The sequence below is a fragment of the Bombina bombina genome, chromosome 5 (assembly GCF_027579735.1).
Source record: "Bombina bombina isolate aBomBom1 chromosome 5, aBomBom1.pri, whole genome shotgun sequence".
Classification (NCBI taxonomy): domain Eukaryota; kingdom Metazoa; phylum Chordata; class Amphibia; order Anura; family Bombinatoridae; genus Bombina; species Bombina bombina.
Window position 1 is genome coordinate 746,426,092 of NC_069503.1, and position 22,357 is coordinate 746,448,448.

Sequence of the window (22,357 nt, forward strand, 5' to 3'; positions counted from 1 at the left end):
GTATAATGTAGGTGGCGGCGGGGTCCAGGAGCGGCGGTCTAGGGGGTAATACATTTATTTAGTTGCGGCGGTGTAGGGGGGCAGATTAGGGGTGTTTAGACTCAGGGTACATGTTTGGGTGTTAGGTGCAGACATCTCCCATAGGAATCAATGGGATATCGGGCAGCAGCAAACGTAAGCTTTCGCTGCTTTCAGACTCCCATTGATTCCTATGGGATCCGCCGCCTCCAGGGCGGCGGATTGAAAACCAGGTACGCTGGCCCAGAATAGTGGCAAGCATACCTGCTAGTAGTTTGATAACTACCAAAAGTAGTCAGATTGTGCCGAACTTGCGTTCGGAACATCTGGAGTGACGTAACCATCGATCTGTGTCGGACTGAGTCAGGCGGATCGTAGGTTACGTCACTATATTCTACTTTTGCCGGGCTGTAGGGCTTGATAACTACGGTGAATCAGCCTCGCCACAAATACGCTGCGAAATTCCAGCGTATTTGCGGTTGACGGCTTGATAACTAGAGGCCAATATATCAATATAGACATACAAAAAGAATATTTAATCATTCTAATAGATTATTTTCTTAAACACAATTACTTTCAGTTCTTAGATGAGTTTTATCTGCAAGTCAGGGGCCATGGGCACCAGATTTGCCCCTAGTTTTGTAAACCTTTTTATGGGTATATTTGAAGAACTACAGTATAAATATAGAATTCAAAATGTGTGGGCAATCTAGTGTTCTATGGCCGCAATATCGACAACCTGGTTTTTGTCTTTGAAGGTTCAATAATAGAAGCAACTTATTTTGCATCTACACTCAATAATAATAATATGGGTATCAGTTTTACTTTTAATTTACAAGAAGACCAAATCAAATTTTTAGATACCCTCCTGACCTGCGGTAATGATGATGAAATCTGTACTTCTACTTATTTCAAGCAAGTTGATTGCAATAACTTTTTACACTATTCTAGCAACCATCTAATTAGTTGGAAATTGAAATACCATATAGTCAATTTTGCAGGATTAGAAGAAACTGCAGCTCTGTAGAGAAATTCAATAAACAATCTGAAATTCTCACAGAGTGGTTTAAAGAAAAAGTTTATCCTCCAGATCTGATTAAGAGAATTTTAGATAGAACTCAGATTCTCACATCCCATAAAGCCACTAAAAATAAGAATAAGGACTTTAGTGAGCAACCTTTATTTGTGACACAGTATAATTCTAACTATAAGGCTGTCAGTAAGGTCCTCAAAAAACACTGGCCTATCTTATTAAAAGATCCATTTCTGAAGAAAACCTTATCTTCACAACCAAGACTGGTTTATAGAAGAGCACCCACATTAAAACAGAAACTTATGCCGAGCAAAGTGGTTATTTCAAAGAAAATTAAAAACAAAAAATCCACTGCTCCACTTTTGCATGGGAGTAAAGGTACATATAGGTGAGGTAAAAAGAGGTGCTACTTGTATAGATACATCACACATGGTGGCATCCATTTTGTTTCCCGCACTACAGGGGAGTATTTCCCCATTAAAGGAAGACTATTGTGCGATTTTTCTATTTTCATAAATGCACTCACATGCAAATGTGGAATGCAGTACATAGGCCGTACCTGTAGGAAAATCCGTACTAGATGGAGTGAGCATCTTAGAAATATCACAAAAAAGCTCTTAAACTTAGTGTCTCCAGACACATTGTCCCCGAACAAAATACAGGTCACTGTCAGTTACGTATCACTACTATAGAAAGTATACCACCTAGCTGTCACCATAATAGATTTACCAAACTCAGACAGAGAGAGACCTATTGGATCTACAGATGTCAGTCTCAATTTCCTGTAGGTCTCAATGAGGTGATTGATTTGGCAGTTTTTAAATGAGATACACTTGTATTACATGCATGGGTTTTAGGTCATGCTGATGCACTTAATTGCAAAAAAATATATATTCACATACATATGTGTGCATATACTTAAATTTATATATATATATATATATATGTGTGTATATACTTATATATATATATATATATATGAGATATATTTTTATGTGTTTCTGGAGCATTTCAAGAGTTTAGTAATATTAATTAGAGGTTATTGAAGCTGTTTTAGAAGATTAATCTCCATATATCATGTACACCAGAATCTCAGTTATAGTTGCTCCACAGTGTCTGGTTATTAATTAATTATTTTTTATTATTATATATTTTCCATTTTTTGCATATATCCCATAAGGGTTAACCACCAATATATCTAATGATTAACGATAGGTGTTGTTCTTTTTATTATTAATATTATATGTTTTATCAATGGATGGGCACTTGTATGGTTATGTTCCTAGATGCCACTTTGTGAATCACATGTTAGCTTCACGCTTGTTAGATGTTAGCTAATTACCACACTTTATTCACTAGTGGTTAAATCACTCATTATACTATCACACTTGTCTCCACACACTGTTTTTTTCCTTTCACGGGACAGTTAGTGTTAAATGTACCCAAATGCTGTCTCCACTATAAGTCATCACACCACACAGAACCTGACAAATACACACATTTTTATGGGTTTGTATAATTTTCCCAATATATAACTAATCACCTAGTTTTTATTTTTTATGACATTATCTCTTAGGTGGCCAACTCCCCACATATCCCCTATATATTTTTTACACTTTATCCCATTTTCCCCCTTAAGCTTCTTGTGCCAATAACAGGCTGTTACATATAGTTAACACCCACTCTATGACGTCACTATGACATCAAGCCTATCAGGCTTTTGTTGGGGGCGGGGATTATATCGGAGCTGCAGAGTAGCGGAGACTAAGCGGCTGTCAGCGGGTTGTATATAGAAGGTATTAACCGGTAAGCCATTCATCTAGATCACAATTGGCGCAACTGCATCTATCTAACCCTTTGTTAATACAGACGCCCTCATATGGTGGCACACTTTTTTACTAAATATTCTAAAGTTGGTGAACTAGTTGTATACTCTATCACTCATAGAGTTGGATACAAATCAAGTCACTATATCCTATATCACTTAGGTTAAGCTGTCACAATAATATTTATCATTTATATATTGGTGTTTTTTCTGGGGATTATGGGCTTTTTTGGATTTATTTGTACTCATGATCAGCCACAGGTGGAGTATTTTGAGCCATGAGGGGGGAGGGACTGATATCAAATGTCTAGGTAGCGTAGCCCTATTTAAGGGTTGAATTTTAACAAACTAAATATGCCTGATGAAATGGTTTTCAATGAGAAATGCGTTGCATAGTTTCTCTCATTGTATGCTATGATTACACTGTGGATAGCTTGAGTGGTTTTTATCTGTGCTTTGACTGTTTTAATAAATCAATTGGATATTTTAAAAACACTCATTGCTTAAGTGTTAGTCTTTGAGCTTATGCTACCTGGAGGGTTTCCTCTACCTACATTGCATGCTGTGGATCTTGTGTTCCTGCACCATCAGAGTTCAGCCAGCTGGGTTGCTGATAAAAACCCAGTTTGCTTCTATTGGCATAATTGAGTGCCTTTGACACATGTGAGTATCCTGTATCGCCTTGCCTTATAAAATAAGTTATATCTGACTGATACACACATGCAGTGCCTCTTTTGTTCTGTTGTCCTGTTTTAGAGTCTCCACATTGATCTTGTACATTATTTAGTTTGCCTCCATACAAAAAGAAAGCAGCTCGATCCTCCTTTTCCTACAGAGCACCACAATTATGGAACGACCTCCTGCACACTTTAAAACCTTCCCCAAGTCTAAAATCCTTTAAGAGATCCCTCTTTGCATATCTCAAAACAGAATGCACCTGTAATGGTTGATTTTATATTTCCTACCTGTTCTATGTTAAATTCTGCATATGTTATGTATTATTATTGTTTTTGTATTATTGTACCCTATTGTATCAATGCAATGTTTTGTGGACCCAGGACATACTTGAAAAAGAGAGAGATCTCAATGTATCCTTCCTGGTAAAATATTTTGTAAATAAATAATATCCACCGGTCTCTAATTTGGAGCTATAAGTATATACTATATAAGACTCTAAGCACAATATTACTTAATTTGTTCTTCTCAGGACATTGTTTCCTTTTCTGCATTTTTATATTTGATACAGAATATCATTGTATTTTTTGTTTCAAATTTTGCAATTTTATATGTATAGATTTATTCTTTTTAAGTTCAGACTCATATGACTTTCTATATATATATATATATATATATATATATATATATATATATATGAAACAATAGAGCGTAGAGAAGCGCACAAGATAGGCACCCCTAGTGAAGCCTGTTTTGACTAGTGTATTAGAGCAAAACAAAGAAAATAGAACCACTCACGTGATTTAACCTCAGTCAATATGAGGTATAGAAAAGACACCGGTATAGGTTGGTACAATCGATCTCTCCTTCTGTTTTCCATTTTTCGGTTGTCCCCTGTATTCCCTCCAGTACTGTAGTTTCTTTAAAAGTGTAAACCAGGTACACTCACAGTGTGGGGATAATAGGGTTATATAACAAGAAATATATGCCTTAAGCCGCACGGTTAAGTTTAGGATTAACAAATTTATTTGTACAAATGAATAACCACAAACAAGTACATATATTGTTTAAAAAGCCACTACAATGGCTGTGAAGTGAATGCAGCACGAACGGATGGGATCAGTATCAATGTTTGTATACCTCAGAATCCCTCCGTTATTGAGCTGCTTATTAGTAACAAAAAGACTAGGCCCACTCTACAACAGGTAACACTTAGGTAGCGATCACACAGTTCTGTGTGATACCATGTACCCAGTGTTCCTGTCTCACAAGAGCGTCGGGCCGTATGTGTGGCGGGGGCGGAGCCTTACGCGTTTCGAAACACTATTGGTTTCTTCGTCAGAGGTAGGGGCCGCCCCCCTCCTATCTGGCTTTTTATTGCGTAAGAATGGCTCCAAGTTAGAGTAATTGATCCTAGCGCCGCCATCTTTGTTTATGGCAAAAAAACCCTTTGCTAATAGTGAGTTTACATGGATGGTCTCATATGTTAATTCTTTACAAGATCTTAATACATTTAAAACAAAGTGCAATGTATCTTTACATTAATTACAATATTTCCATAGTGCACTTTCTATATATCGAAAATGTTAAAAAAAAATATATATATATATATGTAAAAAGCGTATCTCTCTACATTCCTCTATTGAATTATAATTTTAAACTCATATTAAACAATGAAAAATATATATATGTGTGTGAAAAAGAGAGTGGTATATAGATAAATATATAGCTAATTACTACCAAGTCCTATTTTTCTATATATATCTATACTTGGTTCTCTATAAACCTTAAACCTGTACTTATTTAAAGAACTCCCAGTTTATACACAATATCGTTAAAAACCTGTTACAATAAAAGTTAACAATAAAACGATAAAAATAGGGTTAAAAATGATTATGAATATAGCAGCACCACATAATTAGTGTTTTGAGTCACATATTAACTATTCAGGGACAATCTTTTATGAGGATGGAAGTAATTGGGTGTTGACATTCTTTATCTATGTGCTTATAGATGTTTGGCTATTAGTTTCAGAATTCCACATGGAGATAAATATGGGGTGAAGATTTTTTCTCTTTAAAGGAAGGCAGCTAGATCTATGTCTTTATTTAACCCATTTGGTTCCAGTGTGTTTAACGTGAAAATCCAGAATGTTTCTCTCTTCCTTAGTTCTAAAAGTCTGCTGCCTCCTCTAATCCCCGTGTCTACCTGTTCTATTGCTTTTATAAAGAAGTCATTTTTATTTCTATTATGAACTTGATTAAAATGTTGGATCAGAGGAGTATTAAGACTACCAGCTTCAATATTTTTAATATGTTCCAAGCATCTGGTTTTGAGATTTCTCTTTGTACGCCCTATATACCTAAGTGGAGTACTGCATGTACACTCCAACATGTACACTATATAGTCAGACTTACAGTTGAGTAGTTTTTTTATTTTAAACTGTTCCACTTCACTAGTTTTAATTGCAAATTTATTGTATTCCTTGAATGTGTGTGTTCGCAACAGACACAGTTCTTTCTAAAACATTTATGGAATCCCTTTATAACTGATGTAGTTATTTTGTTTCTTTGGAAAGTTTCCTTTTTCTTTCTTATCACACTGGGGGCTATTGTTGACTTAAGACTTAAATTCTTTTTGTAAATGACATCAGGTGTGTTCCCGATGGTCTCTTTTAAGAGTGGGTCTTTCTGCAAAATCCCCCAGTGCTTTTTTAAAATGTTTTTTATTTGCCAATATCCATCATTGAATGTTGTTACAAATTTAATTTTACTTTTATTTTTATTTTTATTTTTTCCTTTATTTTTTTGGGCATTTGTATTATGTACCAAAGCGTGTCTGTCTAGTCGCTTGGCTTTTTTATATGCACTTTGTACAACTGTGTCTGGATACTTTTCTTCCTTAAATTTTTGTTGTAACTGTTCTGCCTCTTTCTCAAATTTCTCTAGTCTGTACAATTTCTTCTGAGTCGCTGAAATTGGCCATATGGTATGTTCTTTATCCACCCTGGATGGTGAGCACTTCTGGCATCAAGATATCCATTTGTATCTGTCTGTTTTCTATACAGACTGCTCTTTATCGTACCCTCCAGGGTGGACAGAGTAACATCCAGAAAATCAATTTGATTGTCGTTTATAGTGTCAGTGAATTTTAGGTTCATATTGTTCTTATTCAGATACTCTACAAATGATTTCCATTCCTCCTCCTCTCCTTCCCAAATTACTATAATATCGTCTATAAACCTACGCCATAATTTGATCTGGCCGTACTTATATCCATTTGTGTCATACACCATATCTTTTTCAAATGCCCCCATGTACAGATTCACAAAGTTTGGCGCACATTTGGTGCCCATCGCGGTCCCAGTTTTTTGTATGTAGAACTTATCTTCAAATAAGAAGTAGTTCTTTTCAAGTACAAGTTTAATAGACTCTAAAATAAACATCTTTTGATTCTCTGCCATGTGATCTGTCTGTTCTATAAACAGTTTTACAGCACTTATACCTTGCTGGTGAGGAATAGAGGTATATAGGGCTGTTACGTCTAGAGTGGCCCACTTATAGGTCGGTCTCCATTCGAATTGTTCTATAATTTGTAAAAGATGTGGGGTGTCTCTAAGGTACGATCTTAACTCCATTACCATAGGTCTTAAAAATATATCTACATACTCGGATAATCTGGAGGTCAAGGAATCGATACCCGAGATTATCGGTCTACCCGGAGGCTTGTCCAGATTTTTATGTATTTTTGGGAGGTAATAATATATGGCTGTTTTTGGGTCCTGATTAGCTAGATATCTCCACTCTCTTATATCTAAGATCTTCTCTTGAAACCCCCAATTTAAGTGTTGCATATATTCATTTAGTAAAGCATTGGTTGGATCACTTCTCCCTAGGCATCTATAGGTCTCCTCATCTGACAGTTGCCTATAAGATTCTTCTAAATAATCTTTTTTGTTTAGGAGGACTAGACCACCACCTTTGTCCGCTTCCCTAATTATTATTTCCTCATTCTCAGCTAGTCCCTTTAGGGCCTGCTTTTCTTTTAGGCTTAAGTTGTGTTTTTTAACTTTATAGTCTTTACAGAGGGCAATACATTCCTGAAGTATTAAATCCTTAAATTGTATGATGTGTTTGCCTTGAGACTGGACCGGGAAGAAAATAGATTTAGGCCTTAGATTACTATTTATGATACTTCTAGTCTCTTCTACATCAGAAGGTTCTATTCCTTCGTTCAAATCTATTCCCATTATGTTTATAAGTTCTAAGTTCTCATTTTCCAGATCTATTAATGCTTCTAAAGTTTCTTTATCTGATCGAGTTAAAGCATTTATATTTCTGTTCTTCTTTTCTTTTTCAAAATGTCTGATTAGCATCATTTTTCTTATGAACTTATTTACATCTACGAACAACTCGAAGGGGTTTGGCTTTTTAGTAGGGGCAAAAGACAGGCCTCTTTTTAACAGGTCTGTTTCAATTTGATTGAGATTATATGTAGACAAGTTAAATATCTTAATCGTTTCACTTTCTACAGGGGTCTTGTTTCTCTTCTTCTTTTTAGATTGTAATGCCCTTCCTGCTCTACATCCTCTTCGTTTTCTAAGTGTCTTTTTCCTTTTCTTGATTCTTTTGGTATATCTGTTTGTCTCCATTCTAGATGTATGTGTTGAGGTTCTACTCTCTCTGGTCTCTCTCCGTATTGCACTCTGGGTTCGTCCCTGAGGTGTCTTTCGTGAAAATCCCTTGTTTGCGGTGTGTTTCTATTGTAGGGATTCTCGCCTAAGTACCACATATCATTATCGTTCTGTTTGTTGTCCCTAAATTCTTTTTGTATGTAGCTCCTGTCCATATGGGAGTTATAATTCCCTCTATTACCGTGGTTATTTCCCCTACGGGCTCTCTCATTTCTGCCTCTTAATGCTTGAACATACGTAGGCCTCTCTTGTGTATACATATTTCTCTCATATGGTTGGCTATAGCCATATGCTCCTCTATGTGAGTCCGGAGTGTGTCTATTATACATAGAATTATTACTTTTTATCTTATTATTGTTATTCTTATTTTTGGCTGGAAATTGAAACTTAATGTTTGGTGTTGTGACTGATGAGGGTCTCCTCTCTATAAGTCTATCTCTATTTGATCTATTACTGGCTGTAATATTGTTATTTGTAATTATTCCTGGAGTGATAGGAGTATTAAGAACATCTGCTTCTATTTCTATGTTACCGTTATTTTGTGAATGTTTAGCCAGAAAGTCTCTTTCAAATTTCTTTTTCTTTTTCAATTTAAGATCTCTTTCTGACACTATAAACGACAATCAAATTGATTTTCTGGATGTTACTCTGTCCACCCTGGACGGTACGATAAAGAGCAGTCTGTATAGAAAACAGACAGATACAAATGGATATCTTGATGCCAGAAGTGCTCACCATCCAGGGTGGATAGAGAACATACCATATGGCCAATTTCAGCGACTCAGAAGAAATTGTACAGAACTAGAGAACTTTGAGAAAGAGGCAGAACAGTTACAACAAAAATTTAAGGAAAAAAAGTATCCAGACACAGTTGTACAAAGTGCATATAAAAAAGCCAAGCGACTAGACAGACATGCTTTGGTACATAATACAAATGCCCAAAAAAATAAAGGAAAAAATAAAAATAAAAGTAAAATTAAATTTGTAACAACATTCAATGATGGATATTGGCAAATAAAAAACATTTTAAAAAAGCACGGGGGGATTTTGCAGAAAGACCCACTCTTAAAAGAGACCATCGGGAACACACCTGATGTCATTTACAAAAAGAATTTAAGTCTTAAGTCAACAATAGCCCCCAGTGTGATAAGAAAGAAAAAGGAAACTTTCCAAAGAAACAAAATAACTACATCAGTTATAAAGGGATTCCATAAATGTTTTAGAAAGAACTGTGTCTGTTGCGAACACACACATTCATCGAAGGAATACAATAAATTTGCAATTAAAACTAGTGAAGTGGAACAGTTTAAAATAAAAAAACTACTCAACTGTAAGTCTGACTATGTAGTGTACATGTTGGAGTGTACATGCAGTACTCCACTTAGGTATATAGGGCGTACAAAGAGAAATCTCAAAACCAGATGCTTGGAACATATTAAAAATATTGAAGCTGGTAGTCTTAATACTCCTCCGATCCAACATTTTAATCAAGTTCATAATAGAAATAAAAATGACTTCTTTATAAAAGCAATTGAACAGGTAGACACGGGGATTAGAGGAGGCAGCAGACTTTTAGAACTAAGGAAGAGAGAAACATTCTGGATTTTCACGTTAAACACACTGGAACCAAATGGGTTAAATAAAGACATAGATCAAGCTGCCTTCCTTTAAAGAGAAAAAATCTTCACCCCATATTTATCTCCATGTGGAATTCTGAACCTAATAGCCAAACATCTATAAGCACATAGATAAAGAATGTCAACACCCAATTACTTCCATCCTCATAAAAGATTGTCCCTGAATAGTTAATATGTGACTCAAAACACTAATTATGTGGTGCTGCTATATTTATAATCATTTTTTAACCCTATTTTTATCGTTTTATTGTTAACTTTTATTGTAACAGGTTTTTAACGATATTGTGTATAAACTGGGAGTTCTTTAAATAAGTACAGGTTTAAGGTTTATAGAGAACCAAGTATAGATATATATAGAAAAATAGGACTTGGTAGTAATTAGCTATATATTTATCTATATACCACTCTCTTTTTTACACACATATATATATTTTTCATTGTTTAATAAACAAAGATGGCGGCGCTAGGATCAATTACTCTAACTTGGAGCCATTCTTACGCAATAAAAAGCCAGATAGGAGGGGGGCGGCCCCTACCTCTGACGAAGAAACCAATAGTGTTTCGAAACGCATAAGGCTCCGCCCCCCGCCACACGTACGGCCCGACGCTCTTGTGAGACAGGAACACTGGGTACATGGTATCACACAGAACTGTGTGATCGCTACCTAAGTGTTACCTGTTGTAGAGTGGGCCTAGTCTTTTTGTTACTAATAAGCAGCTCAATAACGGAGGGATTCTGAGGTATACAAACATTGATACTGATCCCATCCGTTCGTGCTGCATTCACTTCACAGCCATTGTAGTGGCTTTTTAAACAATATATGTACTTGTTTGTGGTTATTCATTTGTACAAATAAATTTGTTAATCCTAAACTTAACCGTGCGGCTTAAGGCATATATTTCTTGTTATATAACCCTATTATCCCCACACTGTGAGTGTACCTGGTTTACACTTTTAAAGAAACTACAGTACTGGAGGGAATACAGGGGACAACCGAAAAAAGGAAAACAGAAGGAGAGATCGATTGTACCAACCTATACCGGTGTCTTTTCTATACCTCATATTGACTGAGGTTAAATCACGTGAGTGGTTCTATTTTCTTTGTTTTGCTCTAATACACTAGTCAAAACAGGCTTCACTAGGGGTGCCTATCTTGTGCGCTTCTCTACGCTCTATTGTTTCAGAAATCTACTGGGAGGATCCACTTGCTCAAGAGGACTCTCTCTTTATCAGAAGAAGCTGCAGAGATTACGCAGGCACTGGGGAACCGATACAACAGTAGTCCTCATATTGACTGGATTGTATGCAACCCATTGATTTACAATAGACTTGGTGCTGGACTAAGATTGTATCTGAAAAAAGCTTTGGAATTGGGACTGTATCTATTACTTTGTATTTATATCATAGATATTGCATAACTAACTGTATATACCTACATAAGAGTAATACGAACTGTGGTCCATTTACAGCTAGATACCACTTTTACTATTCAGCAGAAAACCCTGAGCGCAGACATTCACCGCTTTTTCATATATATATATATATATATATATATATATATATATATATATATATATAAAATAAAAGATTTCCCAAGGGAAAGGAAGCAAAGAACCGGAGACAAAAAACTTTTATATGCTTGTATTTATTCAGCAAAGTTGCCAAGTATCAGGTAGATAGACAAAACGACAACTGACGCGTTTCGTGCATGTGCACATGCACTTCATCAGAGGCTGAATACTCAAAGTACAAGGAGGCCTATATACGGACCAGCAGCCAATCACCTTATCAAGAGGACTGTTCATAGAATACTAAATTATGATGACGAAGTTTAGGTGACCAATAAAGAAAGGCTGCTAGTGTGTGCATGGGTCTATAAATCATATACAAATAGATAAATAAATAGATACAGGATTATGAGCAAAATATATAAAATATATAATAGACATGTGTAAGCATATATATATATATATGTAAATCCAAAATTTAAAGCAATCAAAAACATGGTTCTTGGTTTCTCTAAAATGTTAGAGCAGTTGAACAAATGGAAATGACATATCAACCAAAAAAAAAAGAAGAAATATAATATGTAGATGCTCTAACTATTAGAAACAATAGTAACGTTGCGATTGACAAATGCATTAAAAAGCCTAAAATTAAAGAGAGACTCAAATGTTAAAAAGGTGGTTAAAAAACGTAACTCCAATAGCTTGAATAACTAACTCAAAAACTTATAATAAATATAAAAGTAAATAATAAAGTATAAAAATAAAATAAAATATGAGCTAAAAATTCATACATATATATTAAGCAAACACTAATGACACAGAAAAAGAGGATCAATAAATAGTCTCAAGCATTTATAAAAAATGGTTAATTCTAGAAAATGCTAATTAGGATCACATTTTGGCAATATTAAAGTAAAGTATATACATAATAATTGCCAAAAATGTCTCAGGGAGGAAGAAATGTTATTCCTCCATTCCAATTGGATATATTCCAATGGGCATCTGTTTCTAAAAATGATCTATATCTTAATTGTGATGTCCCTGGTCCTACAATATCTACCCTTGAGAAACCAAAAATTCTTAAGTGTTATAACTATGACACTAAGCTGACTAATATGGATCCTCAAGTGCTCATAATGATCATAACATCATAAAAAATATATATATGATGAAATAACATGTTCAAGGAGGAATAAACTAAGTGTGGTGAAGTAAAGCAAATGTATGATAAGAATGTGATGATATTGTTATTATTATTCAATGAATAGATCTACGTCCATTCTTTTGTTCATGCCTTCTGGGGACCTAGTGTGTAATTTAACCATCCAAAAAAACTATTTTCTACGGAGACTCCTTTCTCTATCACCCCCCCTTGGATGTTTTCTTATGATATCTATCCCTATAAATGAGAAGTATCTAGAACCTTGACCATGTAGTCTAAAATGTTTAGCAACCGGAGTTCTTGATTCTTTCTCATCAAGGGATCGTAAATGTTCATGAATTCTGTCCTTGAGTGGGCGTGTCGTGATACCAACATATTGTTGGAAACAAAAAAGACAGTTCACCAAATAAATGACATACTGAGATGTGCAATCTATTCTGTCTCTAATGTAAAAGACTTGTTTCGTAATGTTAGAAGAAAAGGTATCGGTTACAGTGATGCAGGTACATCCTTTGCACGGAACATGGCCACATTTAAAGCATCCTACATTTGAGTTTAACCAGTTAGTATTAGGTAAGGGTTTTCCTGCAAAGTTCTTCCTGGTAATATCTCCTAAGGTGGGTGCCTTCCTAGCTACATATTTAACTTCCTTTGATAGTACCTCTGTTAGAGTATCATCTCCCTTCAGAATCGTTAAGTTTTCCCTAACGATTTTACAAATTTGTTGGTATTTTCTACTAAATTGGGTAATGAATAGAATGTTCTTATTTGGGGTATCAGTACGTTCTCTATTATATGTTGTCTGATTGTTCCTTTTTACAGTAAATAAATCCTGTCTATCTATTCCTGCAACTTGCAGTTCTGTTTTTTTGAGAGACGCTATATGGTACCCCCTTTCTGCCAGTCTGGAAGTCAGTTCTTGTGCTTGCTCATGGTATTTTGTTACTTTTAGTACAATTCCTTCGTAATCATAAGTATTGTGCTTTCTGTATACCTTTCTTTAGATGGGAAATGTGGCATGAATCTGCTCGCAATATGGTATTACGTGCTAAAGGTTTCCGATAAGTTGATGTAATTACTTTATCTAGTTTGGCTTCAATTAGCAAGTCCAGAAAATCAATACTGGTAATATTGGACTGAGCTGTAAAAGTTAGATTATATTCATTATCATTCATAAAATTGATTAAAGGTTCCACTGTGTGCCCTTCAACCTTATCCCAAATGATGATTATATTATCGATAAAGCGGCCGTATACGATAACGTTATGCTTAAAGGGGAAACTTTCTGAAAAGATGCGGTTCAATTCTAACCATCCCATATAGATGTTGGCGTAAGCGGGGGCAAATTTAGCCCCCATTGCCGTACCGCATCTCTGCAGGTAGTACTCCCCTTGGTACATAAAGAAATTATGAAATAAAATCATCTCCATAATTGGAATGCCTATGTAGCATATGGTCAACTGCCCTAAGTCCCAATGTGTGAGGAATGTTAGAATATAGAGCAGTTACATCTATAGTGACCCAACATTCCTCATGCATTGGGACTTAGGGCAGTTGACCATATGCTACATAGGCATTCCAATTATGGAGATGATTTTATTTCATTTATAGTCCAAGTTACAGAATTTTTGCTACAACATAATTTCTTTATGTACCAAGGGGAGTACAACCTGCAGAGATGCGGTACGGCAACGGGGGCTAAATTTGCCCCCGCTTACGCCAACATCTATATGGGATGGCTAGAATTGAACCGCATCTTTTCAGTATTGATTTTCTGGACTTGCTAATTGAAGCCAAACTAGATAAAGTAATTACATCAACCCATCGAAACCTTTAGCACGTAATACCATATTGCAAGCAGACTCATGGCACATTTCCCATCTAAAGAAAGATATACCGAAAGCACAATACTTACGATTACGAAGGAATTGTACTGAAATAACAAAATACCATGAGCAAGCACAAGAACTGACTTCCAAACTGGCAGAAAGGCGGTGCCATATAGTGTCTCTCAAAAAAACAGAACTGCAAGTTGCAGGAATAGATAGACAGGATTTATTTACTGTAAAAAGGAACAATCAGGCAACATATAATAGAGAACGTACTGATACCCCAAATAAGAACATTCTATTCATTACCCAGTTTAGCAGACAATACCAACAAATTTGTAAAATCGTTAGGGACAACTTAACGATTCTGAAGGGAGATGATATTCTAACAGAGGTACTATCAAATGGAGTTAAATGTGTAGCTAGGAAGGCACCCACCTTAGGAGATATTACCAGGAAGAACTTTGCAGGAAAACACTTACCTAATACTAACTGGTTAAACTCAAAAATAGGCTGCTTTAAATGTGGCCATGTTCCATGCAAAGGATGTACCTGCATCACTGTAACCGATACCTTTTCTTCTAACATTACGAAACAAGTCTTTTACATTAGAGACAGAATAGATTGCACATCTCAGTATGTCATTTATTTGGTGAACTGTCTTTTTTGTTTCCAGAAATATGTTGGTATCACGACACGCCCACTCAAGGACAGAATTTGTGAACATTTACGATCCCTTGATGAGAAAGAACCAAGAACTCCGGTTGCTAAACATTTTAGACTACATGGTCAAGGTTCTAGATACTTCTCATTTATAGGGATAGATATCATAAGAAAACATCCAAGGGGGGTGATAGAGAAAGGAGTCTCCATAGAAAAGAGGTTTTTTGAATAGTTAAATTGCACACTAGGGCCCCAGAAGGCATGAACAAAAGAATGGACGTAGATCTATTCATTGAATAATAATAACAATATCGTCACATTCTTATCATACATTAGCTTTACTTCACCACACTTAGTTTATTCCTCCTTGAACATGTTATTTCATCATATATATATTTTTTATGATCATTATGAGCACTTGAGGATCCATATTAGTCAGCTTAGAGTCATAGTTATAACACTTAAGAATTTTTGGTTTCTCAAGGGTAGATATTGTAGGACCAGGGACATCACAATTAAGATATAGATAATTTTTAGAAACAGATGCCCATTGGAATATATCCAATTGTAATGGAGGAATAAATTTTTTTCCTCCCTGAGACATTTATGGCAATTATTATGTATATACTTTACTTTAATATTGCCAAAATTTGATCCTAATTAGCATTTGCTAGAATTAACCATTTTTTATAAACGCTTGAAACTATTTATTGATCCTTTTTTTCTGTGTCATTAGTGTTTGCTTAATATATATGTATGAATTTTTAGCTCATATTTTATTTTCTTTTTATACTTTATTATTTACTTTTACATTTATTTTAAGTTTTTGAGTTAGTTATTCAAGCTATTGGAGTTACGTTTTTTAACCACCTTTTTAACATTTGAGTCTCTCTTTAATTTTAGTTTTTTTATGCATTTGTCAATCGCAACGTTACTATTGTTTCTAATAGTTAGAGCATCAACATATTATATTTCTTTTTTTTTGGTTGATATGTCATTTCCATTTGTTCAACTGCTCTAACATTTTAGAGAAACCAAGAACCATGTTTTTGATTGCTTTAAATTTTGGATTTACATATATATATATATGCTTACACATGTCTATTATATATTTTATATATTTTGCTCATAATCCTGTATCTATTTATTTATCTATTTGTATATTATTTATAGACCCATGCACACACTAGCAGCCTTTCTTTATTGGTCACCTAAACTTCGTCATCAGAATTTAGTATTCTATGAACAGTCCTCTTGATTAGGTGATTGGCTGCTGGTCCGTATATAGGCCTCCTTGTACTTTGAGTATTCAGCCTCTGATGAAGCGCATGTGTCTTTTGTCTATCTACCTGATACTTGGCAACTTCGATTAATAAATACAAGCATACAAAAGTTTTTTGTCTTCGGTTCTTTGCTACTTTTCCCTTGGGAAATCTTTTATTACATATAGCGGATGGGATACCGCTTATAGCATACCGTAGACTTAAGCCCTGCCTGCAGACAATTGGTGCATCTTACTTTTTCCAATTGACCTCATCACCTGGTGCCTACCTTTAGCGCTGTGGCTCTGACGTCAGAGCGGGTGGAACACTCACTGAAGACGGACGTGTGAGCACCCTGTGGCCATTTCCTGCCGACGTGACTGTGGGGCTTCATTGCCTGACTAGAAACGCCGGCGGAGGTTGTCCGCAGCTGCCATATACACGGGCTGGTCGAAGATTGAGAGGTCTTTACGATTGGACACAACTCACCATTTGTTACTCCCTGCACCAATTCCCGGAAGCGGAGATAAGATAGGTTCTGTCTCACTTTGTTTGCCTTGGTGACTTTTTGGACATTATATATCTGGCACCTCATGGTACAAGATTATGCCTTTAATTGCACTGACACCACTGAGTATTTAATCTACTCAAAGGACTTACCTTTATACTTGGGAACTGATACCATACAGATTAATACTCTCAGAAGTCACCTTTATTGAGGCATATCAGTGCTTTTGGAACTTTCATTTCACCAAGTTACTCTTATCTTATACACTTGCTATTAGCATTTTCTGTATTATATATATATATATATATATATATATATATATATATAACAGGCAAGAAATCCCCAAAGGCGGGAAGGATTGAGACCGAAGCTACATCCAAGGTCAGTTCAAAACCAGTTTATTGGCAGAGTGCAGGTACAAAAGGTGAAGCCAGAGCAATAACACCTATTTATATATATTGCCCTTTATAGCGGTCTGTGAACAACAATATATCTGGATTAACCTTTAAACGTCGATATATATATATATATATATATTTAAATACTAGCCCCTCCTATTGGAATAACATTTCCCCTTTTTTTGGGCAATACCATTGTTAGGCTGTTCTATGGCGATTTACCACCTGAGTGCAGCTTCTTTTTAGCCCAGTAATGCTTTTCATAGAGAAGAACTTTCCTGTAGTATATCAGGCTGATCCCACCTATTACGGTCAGTCCAGCTCCGAAATACCAGGCAACTCCTCTCTAAACAAGGAACATAGCAACCCCAGATGATTGTTTCGGCCTTCATTGGGCCTCGTCAGTGAGGTGTAACCATATTCCTCTAAGCACACTGAGCAAGGAGTCCACGTCTGATATACTACAGGAACTTCTCTGTGAAAAGCATTACTGGGCTAAAAAGAAACTGCACCCAGGTGATAAATCGCCATAGAAAAGGCTAACAATGGTATTAAGCTGGTTGTTCGTTCATGTGAGTGCACTTCTCTCTGTATGTATGTAGTCTCCCTAAGGGAAAAATGGGCAACCAGACATGGACTCCTTGCTCATTATGCTTAGAGGAACATGGCTACACCTCACTGACGAGGCCCAATGAAGGCCGAAACGATCGTCTGGGGTTGCTATATTCCTTGTTCGGAGAGGAATTGCCTGGAATTTCGGCACTGGACTGACCGTTATAGGCAGGCTCAGAATGATATACTACAGGAAAGTTCTACTCTGTGAAAAGCATTACTGGGCTAAAAGAAGCTGCACCAAGGTGGTAAATCACTATAGAACAGGCTAACAATGGTATTGAGACAGTTGTTCGTTCCTGTGAGTGTGCTTCTCTCTGTGTGTATTTAGTCTCCCTATGGGAAAAATGGGGAATCCAGACGTGGACGCCTTGCTCAGTGTGCTTAGAGGAATATGGCTACACCTCACTGATGAGGCCCAATGAAGGCCGAAACTATCATCTGGGGTTGCTGTGTTCCTTGTTCAGAGAGGAATTGCCTGGAATTTCGGTGCTGGACTGACCATAATAGGCAGGATCAGACTGATATACTTCAGGAAAGTTCTACTCTGTGAAAAGCATTACTGGGCTAAAAGAAGCTGCACCAAGGTGGAACATCGCCATAGAACAGGCTAACAATGGTATTGAGCCGGTTGTTCATTCATGTGAGTGTGCTTCTCTCTGTGTGTATTTAGTCTCCCTATGGGAAAAAATGGGAATCCAGATGTGGACTCTTTGCTCAGTGTGCTTAGAGGAATATAGCTACACCTCACTGACGAGGCCCAATGACGGCCAAAATGATCATCTGGGGTTGCTGTGTTCCTTGTTCAGAGAGGAATTGCCTGGTATTTCAGCGCTGGACTGACTGTAATAGGCGGGATCAGACTGAAATACTACAGGAAAGTTATACTCTGTGAAAAGCATTACTGGGCTAAAAGAAGCTGCACCAAGGTGGTAAATTGCCATAGAACAGTCTAACCATGGTATTGAGCCGGTTGTTTGTTCCTGTGAGTGTGCTTCTCTCTGTGTGTATTTAGTCTCCCTATGGGAAAAAAAGGGAATCCAGATGTGGACTCTTTGCTCAAGGTGCTTAGAGGAATATGGCTACACCTCACTGATGAGGCCCAATGAAGGCCGAAACGATCATCTGGGGTTGCTGTGTTCTTTGTTCAGAGAGGAATTGCCTGGTATTTTGCACTGGACTGACCGTAATAGGCAGGATCAGACTGATCTGTGAAAAGCATTACTGGGTTAAAATAAGCTGCATCAAGGTTGTAAATCACCATAGGACAGGCTAACAATGGTATTGAGTCGGTTGTTCGTTCCTATTAATGTGCTTCTCACTCTGTGTGTGTGTATATATATATATATATATATATACATATATATATATATATATATATATATATATATATATATATACAAGTAGAAAATAAGAGCGCACTCTCCGGGTCTTAATTACATGTAATTTAATCAAGTGACGTTTCAGGGTTGTTAGCCCCGTCCTCAGACCATTACGTAATGGTCTGAGGACGGGGCTAACAACCCCGAAACGTCACTTGATTAAATGACATGTAATTAAGACCCGGAGAGTGCGCTCTTATTTTCTACTTGTATATATATATATATATATATACACACACAGAGTGAGAAGCACATTAATAGGAACGAACAACCGTTCTTATTTTCTACTTGTATGTTTGCTCTTGAATGCACCCCGGGCATTTGGGTCTATTGAAAGTGTGTGCAGTGCCCTACGGACATTTACTATATATATATATATATATATATATATATATATATATATATATAATAATGTTAATGTAAATTAGATATCTATATATCTATAGATATAGATAAATAGGTATAGGTATATACAGATATATATCGGAATATATATTTACAATAAAAATAACATTGTCCAGTATGTTATGAACTTTGGAAGGTTAAATATGTACAGTAAATATATATATACTCCAAACTGATAGAAAAGCCCCAGCATTGTTTCTTCAAGGTAAATCCTTTATTTTAAGTGAAAAAGGAAGACAACAAACAGCTATGTTTTGGGCCTACATAGCCCTTAGTCATGATTAAGGGCTATGTTGGCCCGAAACAAAGCTGTTTGTTGTTTTTCTTTTTAACTTAAAATAAAAGATTTAACTTGAAGAAACATTGCTGGGACTTTTCTATCAGTTTAGAGTGGATAAAAGGGGTTGCAGGACCCTGATAGTCCTTGTGCACTAAGTAAAGCAGCTTTCAATGTTGTTTCAACGGTGCTGTACCTTCGCTTTGTTTTATATACAGTATATATATATATATATATATATATATACACATAGCCCTTTCCAGTCAAATACCTTGTCATATACCATATACCTTTTAACTCATATCTTTTTTAATATTTATATGAATAATTTTATCAGCTAGTGTTTATATGAGTGTAACTCTATAATTTTGCATGGATTTATGTAGTCATTAGTGCAACTTTTTATTAACTTACTACCCTTTATGAAAGGTTTTCAGTTGAGCTAACTAAATGAGCGTAAAATGCGATTGCACTCTCACAATCGCGTTTAGTTTCAACTTGTAATATGATCGCTATTTCCGTTGTGTGCAAAAACCCGATATTGCTTGCAAGCAACAGTTAGCGCTCCACTTGTAATCTAGCCCAAAGGGTAATACCCCCCCAAACCTGTGTCTGTATTTTTATAGATGTAAATCCTGAATATGTCTGTTGAATTTTTTCATTAAATCATGTATGTATTCAAATATATTTTCAAATAGTAGCATTTAGAATGCTAAATTTTATCCCAAAAATAATAGAAAGACACTGCAATTTTTACTTCTCTTTTCTTGACACTTTGGTATCTCTCTGGATATTCTGTTTTGCTACTGTTTATTCTGGTATGGCTTATTTTCTTTACAAAACAGAAGAGGGAGGACTGAACAAAAAGGACTGAAACATATCAGCTGATTAAGAACTGTTATTAACGTACCCCACTTGTTACCATGCTGTTGACTAACATGTAGCTATATAGATACCACTGTTTGTTATTAACTATTGTGTGTTTGTTATTAACTAATGTTGTACTTTTTTTTTTTAATAAAATACAAAAAAGAAAAGAAAGAAAGAAGCTGCAAAACAGCAGAATTTTTAATATCTCAGATCTGAGAGGGAAAAACCTCATTCTGAAAAATCTAGTTAAAGTGAAAGTAAATCCTAGCGTACAAATGCTAGGATTTACTATTGAAACAAATAAAGGGGACTTTCATTCATGAAGTATAAGATACTTCATGTAGAAAGCTCCTTTATTTGTTTCAACCGATCGCCGTTCTCAGCTGCTACAGCAGCCCATGGCTAAAAATATTTTGTTTCAATAGTCAATCCTAGCGTTTGTACAACGCTAGGATTGACTTTCACTTTAAGATTTTATTAAATGATTTTATGACACTTTTATATAGCTGCTAGTTAATGAAAAAAGTCTACCTTGGCCCATGAATTCATTTGAAAGAAGACTCCTGTTTCCATTGTTGTTATATTAGCTCCAACTGTCCTCATGATTGAGGGCATAGGATTCTTGTGGTAAGTATTTGCTTTCATTCGTATTTTTCCTGAGCTATGTGGAAAAAATGTAAAATCATAAAAAATATTTTTTTTGGTAAGAAAGCTGAAAAACAAAATCATGATCAAGATTACAGATTTGATAGATATCCACCACTTTTTATGGATTTCTCCACTAGTCAATCTGTATTTTTATTCTACTTTCAGTTAACATCAAATGCATGTTAACCATTGTATCTTTACATGACATCACTCAGATTACTGTTAAAGAGACATTTAAATAATTTTCTAAGTATAAAATAAACTATGCAAAAACAGAAGCTTACACCTTAGGACTGTACCAATCATTTATTCAAAAGCTTCAGCAGTTGTACCCTTTTAAATTATCTACTAGTGGGTCTAGGAGTGTTTCTCTCATGACCCCAAACTTATTTTATCTGCAAACTATGAAACTCTTTTGTAGGACTTTAGAAGTCAAATTAATAAGTGGACTTTCCCAGAGATATCATGGAAAATGATATTGCTCCACAAGCTTACATATGTTTTTAGGTGTGTGCTGTTGGCAGTCCCCATTTATATCATGAATCATTTTCAGGACATGTCTTAAGAGTTGGAGGAAACTCTGTCACCACCCAATGGTATCCCGCATCTTTTGCCTGCCCACTCTTTATGGGGTCTGATTTATTGCTTGCCAGATTCACATTTCTAATACGTATATATTACAAAAATGCTTCTATACAAAACTGAAATGTATCCACATGGATTCCAATTTTGGCTTGAATTTCCCTTTAAGTAAACCTTTAAAAGTCTTTTCACTATCAGATTTTACTAAATGATTGTCACCAAGTGCGGATTCACCAACTTTTTCCAGACCACTAAGCCTCCTGCTGGACTGGTTGCAGGGGACAGGGGTTTACACATACACATATAGTGGGGGTGCCCGAGAATGAGATCCTTGAGGGGACAGATTGATGAATAATTCAGAGAATTGAA

At 35.8% G+C, this 22,357-nt stretch overlaps 1 protein-coding gene across 1 annotated transcript in view; it reads right to left on the minus strand.

Annotated features, from left to right (window-relative positions):
* Positions 1-22,357, minus strand: part of GPLD1 (glycosylphosphatidylinositol specific phospholipase D1) — a 220,839-nt gene that overhangs the window by 113,665 nt on the left and 84,817 nt on the right. The window contains exon 12 of the mRNA XM_053714797.1: positions 21,290-21,419. Within this exon, the coding sequence (XP_053570772.1) occupies positions 21,290-21,419 (130 nt within the window). The remainder of the gene's footprint in view (positions 1-21,289; positions 21,420-22,357) is intronic.